At 39.7% G+C, this 8,191-nt stretch overlaps 1 protein-coding gene across 2 annotated transcripts; it reads right to left on the reverse strand.

Annotated features, from left to right (window-relative positions):
• Nucleotides 1–2,309: 2,309 nt before the first annotated feature.
• Nucleotides 2,310–8,191, reverse strand: si:ch211-63p21.1. Of its 2 annotated transcripts, none has more exons than XM_031304430.2 (7): nucleotides 7,935–8,191; nucleotides 7,064–7,165; nucleotides 6,406–6,495; nucleotides 6,137–6,211; nucleotides 4,834–4,904; nucleotides 4,566–4,737; nucleotides 2,310–3,838 (listed from the first exon to the last, which is right to left on the reverse strand). In XM_031304430.2, exons 2-7 carry the CDS (start codon nucleotides 7,130–7,132, stop codon nucleotides 3,626–3,628), a joined length of 690 nt encoding a protein of 229 aa, XP_031160290.1. In that variant the 5' UTR covers nucleotides 7,133–7,165; nucleotides 7,935–8,191; the 3' UTR covers nucleotides 2,310–3,625. The 2 variants fall into 2 exon arrangements, with proteins under 2 accessions (XP_031160290.1, XP_031160289.1); XM_031304429.2 differs by having other exon boundaries at nucleotides 7,064–7,168; nucleotides 7,935–8,162.

Raw genomic sequence — 8,191 nt, forward strand, 5'->3', positions numbered from 1 at the left:
GACCAAAGAAGTTGCTATATTCAGAATCTAGACTTTTGGGAATGTCAACCTGAAACTTAACAAAGGTTTGTGGTGGGTTGATATACTAAATGTATTAAATGTAATGACATTTTTCAGATTTTCTTTTTTCAGATTTACTACATTGTTTTGTTCCCCTTTGTTTCCTCAATTTGAAAGTTATTTTTAATAATTTATTATACACAGTATATTTACAGGCCATGCAATGTATGCCATTGTTAATATTGTTCCTGTACCTATTCCTCTAGTGATCAGTTCTTTAATTTATATTGTAAAGATTTGACCTTAAGCGAGTAATGAAACAGGGAATGATCTAAACCTAGAGGCAGCTGGATTTCTGCCCATCCGAACCAAAATGTCTTGGCATCCTAATTCTGGACCATAAGACTCTGAGATCACTATTGAATGCCTTGACGGTCACCAGCGGGATCACATTGCTTCTCCACGTCCAAAGACAGTGGTATCCGGGTCAATGAGGGGAAGGAGGCCAAAACAACACATTTACACCTGTTGCCTTGTGCTGACAGAGAAAGCCAACAGCTGGGTCACATTGACTTGAAATATAGTTTGTCTGTCGAGTCCTTCCTAAATTCTTAGTAAAAACCTAGTTTCAAACTAGTGATTTACTAAATTGGATTGCACCAATAAAAAATGGTCTTAGTAACAATGTTAGTGGTGTGTAAATCTGCTTTTACCAATCAGTAGCGAGAGAGGTAGCCAGCGTGATATCAATTTCAGTTGACACTTAAGCAGCGGTAGTGGTTGTTAGTGGCCTTAATTGACAATTTAACATTTTTCTGTTGGTGTTTTTTATTTATGAATGTTATTTTTTTCACTTGTTATGTTTGTTTGATTGCTTTTTCAACTGATGGTTAGGTGGGCAGCTGCTTACTCAAGTACAAATCCACGTACACTGATGAAAGATCTTGTCTTTAACCGTGGGCTCCTAAATGCTCTAAAATAACAGCTTTTTAATTTTTTCAACACAGGGTGAGTTTCTGTAGAGATGCTTTAAAGTTGAAGCACTGTGAGTGGGCGAAGTGGATATCAAACTGGTGGGCATCACCTCGCTTTAAATCACACTCCTACATGAGGACACAGTGACTCTGCTCTTTTCACAGCCATTCACATGTGAGGCATCACACACACACGTGCATGTTTAGTGTACATACACGCAGGGAGGTTTAAACACGCAGGCAAGTTATTATTCAACCCAACGCAAAAATAGAATTTGAATGCATTTAAATAAACTGAGAACTTGAACTAAATATTTTACATTTTGAGACACTCAGAAATAAAGCATTAAAGTGCCACATAGCAAGGTGCATTTCATTCAATCTGAAGTATTCTGGGATTTTCATTAACAAAGTATAAATATGTTTGTTTACCACTATGTTTCTGATTTGGTAACACAGCAGATGTGCAGATGTTGCAGTATTTACAGCAGTGAGTGTTTCGCTCTGGGCAGCAGCTCACAATCTACTTATGAAAAGTCTGTTTACTGTGCAGTCCTGATTGTTACCATGACGACGCACGCAGTTAGAGGAGGAGTGAAGAGCGCTAACCTTGTTATGGGACCCTCCCCCTCAGGCCCTTTCCTCGAGAGCAGCAAACACTGCTGGGACAAGAGGCTGAGCTCCTCTTTCTGCTCGATGGTGTTTTAAGCCCCCAATGTCTCCTTCCAGGCAGCGCTGCAATCGTTGACTTCAAGGCACCTAACCCTAACCTTAACCCTAACCCTAACCATTGCCTAATCGACTTCAAGGTAGCGCTGTGACTGTTGACATCAAGGCACCTAACCCTAACCCTAACCATTGCCTAATCCTAGTGCCTTCCAGGCAGTGCTGCCTGGAAGGAGACGTTGAGGGCTTAGAACACAGATAAACCCTCTTTCTACTCTTCTTCTTAATAGCAGCAGAAGTAGATGCCGCACTGTTTTCACTTTTTACAACCTTCACTCCTATTTTATTTAAAGCTGTTTGAACACTTTTATTCTAAAATGAAAGCCAATGTGAAAATTAAAAAAAAAAAAAAAAAAAGTAATCCACAGGTGAAATATTATGTATGTATATGTATATGTTGCCATATTTTAACTTGTGCAAGTAACGTGACGCAAAGCAAATTTTGCCGTTGGTGTGTTACCACTTATGTCTCGGTTGTTTTTTTAATCCGTACAAAAACTGAACAAGTAGTGTCCAGGTTGATGCACCATGATGTTGCCAGGCAACCAGCACAGACTCCAAAAAGTCACTGTGCCCGACTAAGAAATAGTCCCACACATAGCCAATCACTTTTTTGTCAAAATACAATCTAGTTTTATTGAACTTCTATGGCCCAATAAAACACAGAGGTGAACACACATGGAGCTAAAATGTAAGACAGGCAATACACAGGCTGGAAGATAAAAGCATGAACCAAATGATCTCATACAGTACAAGCTGATCTTAATTGGGAACAAATATTTCTCTAAAAGGATACAACTCCAGTGTGATGTGAAAAAAAATAATAATCACAACTTAAAAAATCATACAAAAACAACGTAACATTGAACATACAGTACAGAAAAGCCACGGCTTTTTCCAATTATTTCAACTTGGAATAAGTAGCGTGACTGATTGTCAAGCTTACTTTTCTACTTGCATGATTCATATATATAACATAAATATTATTAAACATAATAGTAATCAACTGTAACTGTGTTTTAAGTGTTTAAATTGCTTTAACATAATTAAGTTCCATTTCATTTTATTGTGAGGTCAGCTTATTCTACTAAAAACATACACAAGAAGGTGGATCCACCTGTTTTTAAATAATGCTGCAACAAGTAAAATAAATGTAATCCACTCATTAAACCAGCAGATGTACTGCAGATAATGAGCTATATCAGAACTCTCCTGCTATTGCTTTGTAAATTGGGTCATGCTCAAGTATAGAACCATAACTCCCTGTATTCCAAAGAGAAAAGGAAAGGGACCAAGAAGGTGATGACAGTGCCAAAGAAATAGTAGACTTCTTTTGACAGCGGCTAAGATGCCGCGGTAGGAACAGAAGAATTGCATAGTTCAGCAGCATCATCTTTTTCATATTTTCCTACTGAGCCCGTTATATTTCTTTTTCGAATGTATCTGTGCAGCTCTGAAACCTTTCTGCCACGTATTACTGCGGTGGCTCATTAGAATAAGGAGCGAGACGAGAGGTCTATTTTTACAAACGAGGGGGTGAGAATGTGACGGAGGGTGAGATTTCATGAGGCAAAAGCAAGCACTGAGTTTATTTATTTTTTTATCGTGAACAGAATCTGGATGTAAATGTACAGAGTGGCTTTAACAGGCGCAGAATCAAAGTATATGAACCTGTGCACTTTCTGGTTTTAATGAAGCCAAAAGGCCAACTGTCCCCAAGACTCAAGATGTTTAAAATCTGTATTTTCTGGAAGGAAAAAGAACATCGCTCCGAAATATGGAGGGTCATATCTATTCAACAACTTTAAGTTACTATCCTGTGTAAAGCACCATATTATTGCTTCAATTTTGTGCTATCCATTTCATTGTCAGAGTTGGTGGAACTTTTTGTAATGAAACTATTCTCTTGAAACAGAAATGTTGGGTCAAGCGCTGGCCAAGGGTAGAAGGAAGGACACAATAACAATGACGAGGGAGAGGGAGAGAGGCAGCAAGAGGAGGAGGATGAGAGGGAGGGAGAGGGAAGATGGCCACAGACACATCAAGCGTTTAGAGCCTCTGGGCAGTTCGACCGGACTCTTTTGCCTCTCGACGTTTGGCCGGCAGATGACCAGTGGCCTGACCTGTGATATGCTCTCCTGGAAGACAAAGAAGAAAGATGCTGTTATTGTATGGACAAAATGATCTATGATATGATGTACATTTGCACATTTTAAAGTGTGCATTGATAAAAATTTATTTTTGGTTATTTGTTAATACATTCGGTTCACCGGCAGTTAAAGGTGCAGTAGGTAAGCCTTATAAAACTAACTTTGTGTCATATTTGCTGAAACTGACCCTATGTTCGAATAGAACTACATGAAGCAGGTAATTTAAAAAATAATCTGGCTCCTCTGGCACCACCTACAGCCTGTAGTGCGATTTGCAAAAATCCACCATTCCATGTTCAGATGCACCAATCAGGGCCAGGGGGGGTGTCTAACTGCGTGTCAATCACTGCTCATGCACACGCATTCATTCTCCCTTGTGGGGGGAAGGGCTTAGGAGACCGATTTGGGCTTTAGTGGAAAGGGGGGGAGGGACTGAGAAGTTGTTGATGTTCACATTTTTTGGCTAAGTCCTGGATCTTCGCAATCCTACCTACGGCACCTTTAAGCTGTGGTCCATCTGAACCTGTGTTTGTTTTGACGGAACAGTCAGGTTCAACTTAGCCACAGCTAAAGTTCGGTTTAGCGTAATCTTTTCTAAACCACAGGTAAGTTAGTCAGATACTAAGTAACAGAACTTTTAGTTTTGACTCTTGAGTCCTTCAAGTGCCACAATCAAAGCTCAAATATATTGAAGTTGCCTTTTTGTGTTTTCTACCTCCAGTATGGTCCTGCTGTGTGGTCTGTCAGGACTGAGCCTGAGGTTCCAGCGATGTGATCTGTGGCTCTGCCCACCGTCGTCCTCGCTCTCTGTGGTGTCTTGCCGCGCTACCCGCGGCCGCTTACGTCTCCGCGAGCTGATTCGCTGGAGAGAACCTGGCTCCTGGAGTCTGAACCAATCAGGTTGAAGGCACAAGGTCAGAGATCCTGTGAGTGTGTGTGAGAGTGTGTGTGTGTGTGTGTGTGTGTGTTTGTGCACATCACACCTGCAATCTGTATCCTCTATATCAGCATCTGCATCACTCTCCCCCTGAGGGTCAGACATTACACACTCCTCCTGCAGACGAATGAAACATATGAAACAAATAAAATATACAGTATATGTATTGTATCTTGTATTTTTGGATAAAACACAGATGAGCCCCAGTGAATCATCACCGTCCGTGACTATTAGTAAACCAAAAGCAACAACACTTGATGATGGCATTTGTCTGGGTGCTTGTTCTCATGCGTCACTTTTTATGAACACCTTTATTATTATGCATAATTCAGCTGACACCTACATGACTAATACAGAAAGACCTAATCTGGTGGTTTGCTTCCTACTGATTTTACTTTGAGAGCTCACAGGCAAATACAAAGACTTATATGATCTGAAAAATGTGCTTTGTGTGATTAACTTGATTACATTTTTTAATAGATTGCCAGCCCTAATGTATATACATATATATATATATATAGTTTATCAATGATGCCCAGCTATACGGACGGGTGTATTGCTGAATTACAGTAATTGCATATCTGCCAAAGCATTGCATACTATAAATGCAATTTTTTTTGTTCATGGAAATACTTACAGGAACTATATTAAGCATACATTACTTCCTCATAATTTAGACGATTAAAGGAGTAGTTAGACATTTTGGCAAATATGCTTTTTCCCTTTTTTTCTTTTTTTAGCTGCTGCCAGAAAACAGTTAGCTAAGCTTAGCACAAATACTGGAAACAAGGGGAAACAGCTAGCCTGGCTCTATCAGAAGGTTATAAAAAATCTGCCTACCAACACCTCTCACTAATTAACATTTTATAGCTCCTCTGTTTAATCTGCATTAAAACCAAAGTAAACAACACATTGTGGTTTTATAGGGGATTGTGTGGCTAGCAGTCTCCTGGCTGTAGCTTTATATTTCACAGTCAGAGTTAGGGTTGAGAGTGAACTATTATTTTAAATAAAACAGTGGAAACACATCTAAAGTCTCCTACCAGTTATATTTCAAGTAGTAATATGGCTTCTATGTATAATGTTGTGTCCTGACCTCGAACATAAATTATGTCATTACTCTGTTGTCAAAATATCTTTCTTGGTTTTGACCTTTGTGTAATGGACCTTGGTATTAGTCACGTATGCATTACATGCTGCAACCTTGAAACAGGCGTGCAAAACCACAGCTGCCTGCTATAATACATTTATATCTAAAGACACTTGCAGGTCAGACTCTAGTCAAGCGTCTGAAGTATGTAGTTGCACTCACACACACCTGTCATGAAGAAACACAAGTCACACATTACCTCTGTGCCGTATCCCTCAGAGTACCTGGTTATCATTACCCTGTTTTTTCCACAGTGCTCACACAGCAGTGTTTCCTGAGAACAGAAAGTTGAATAATCTGACAACATCATGAACAGTTCCTTTAAAACATACTGTAATGAATACACAGACACAGCAGCAGAGAGATAGGTCAGCAGGACGTTAAAGGTATGTAATTAGAGCACGATTACAGATGAAGAAACACTGAGCCACAGCCACAGACACTTCAATGGGAAGCCTGAGCACTCACCGGCGTAGGCGTGTGTGCTTCTGAGTAAAGTGTACAGGGACTGGCCTCGCACAGACACACTACATTTACCTCTCCACAACTCGCCCCCATCTGAGACAGAGAGACAAAGACAGAGAGCATAAACTGTTGACTTATGTGAAGCTTCTCGTCCCTTTTTATCGTTAGCCAGCAGCATATTAACAAAGTAAGTTAAAAGAAAGGAGTGCCATCTTGGTGGACACAAACGTATATAATGTACAGTACAACGGCATCAATTTCATGTAAGAACATGAAGATATTATCGCATATCAGCAAAAGTGTTTATTTCATGCATCCCTCTCATTTGCTCAGTGATGCGATTCCTGGCTTTTAACCTTTTCCGCCTACTCACATTTTAAACTGCTCAAAAGTGGAGGAGTTGACTGGCACTGCCAACAATTTGAGATATGAAGGCTGATGAATCCATGTGATTCAGCCAGAGACCATCAGAGCAATTATCAAATACATGGTAATAAATTACCCGTTTATTGTATCATCATTAGATTACTTGCATTTAATGTTAAAATGTAGCTTTGTGTCAATTACAGGCCACCAAATGTGCTTCTAAGCCTGCTTTTATATCATAATACAGGTTCTCAAAGTATGCAGGAGGTAACATAGTATGAATAAATGACCTCACCTCACAGTCATTCTCAGACGTCTCTCCGGAGGAAAAGAGGCCGTGGGAGTCAGATTCCCTCTGCAGCATGACCTCCGACCTGGCTCACACACTCACATAGACCTGCTGCGGCACATAAACAGCAGAGAAAGTAGCTCAGTAACATTAATCAATCATTTTTGTGGAAGTTTTACCTCCTGGAAATTGAAGATTTGAGGTTTGGGAGGCTTGTTGTTTGTTTTACAAACATTATGAACGTTTTAGTAAAAAATGTGAGAGAAATGATACAATATTCAATATCACGAGTGAAATCACGTCATGATTAAATCGTTTTACAAAATTGTGTCATCCCAATTAATAATATGAAGCAAATTCTAATTTATTCTAATTGGTACCGGGTTCTAATAAGGCACTCTGTATAAAGAGTTCGTTGAACAATGGCTTTATTTTTGATTGATAAATCTTTATATAGGCTACAGTACAGTTTCACTGGTAATATAGGACTGATAATCCTGCAATTCCCATATGGCTGAGCCAATCATAATGGTGCACATTTTCAATTTCCTTTTCTCTAAAGTGAAGAAATTAGAATTGTTTTTAGTTTTTTAACTTAGTGCTAGTATAGCCTACAGATGATGCTGTCTTTACGCAATCAACCTCACAGTAACATCTGCACTCCCATTACGTAATAACCTACGACATTCAATGTTAGAGGCTGACAACTTTTCAGATAAAGATGCTGAGGGGAAAAGACGCTGTCAACATTAAGATATCGTGTCTTTTAATGATATTCAAAGACACATGCTACATTTATTATTATACACACACATGTATGGAAAAAACCCTCTTAATTCTAAGCGACAATAAAATAGAACAGAGTAACCCATTTTACCTCAATCGCATCCTGTCCAAGAACATGAAATAAACCCATACAAAAAGTGAATGGAGTTCTGTATCTGTATTTAGAGGATGAGGAGGAGAACGCGGCGATGCTTCTCATCGTGACGCGGGGAAGCCATGAGCTCGCGCTGCTTGTAAATGTTTGACATTGTAGCAAATCCTCTGTGTGATGTCAGCCCAAACGATGACAGGCAGCTACAGTCCGGCAAGCGCGCGCTCACCGGGATGTTCCCAAAGCAACGCGGGAGC

This window comes from Sander lucioperca, chromosome 17, assembly GCF_008315115.2.
Source record: "Sander lucioperca isolate FBNREF2018 chromosome 17, SLUC_FBN_1.2, whole genome shotgun sequence".
NCBI lineage: Eukaryota > Metazoa > Chordata > Actinopteri > Perciformes > Percidae > Sander > Sander lucioperca.

Bases quoted from the DNA above. Each gene is read 5' to 3' on its own strand.
- si:ch211-63p21.1 (XM_031304430.2), bottom strand. From the start codon at position 7,132: ATGCTGCAGAGGGAATCTGACTCCCACGGCCTCTTTTCCTCCGGAGAG. The intron at 4,905-6,136 runs GTAATGTGTGAC...ATTCGTCTGCAG, and splicing joins CTGAGGGATACGGCACAGAG to GAGGAGTGTGTAATGTCTGA. The intron at 4,738-4,833 runs GTGTGATGTGCA...TGATTGGTTCAG, and splicing joins ATAGAGGATACAGATTGCAG to ACTCCAGGAGCCAGGTTCTC.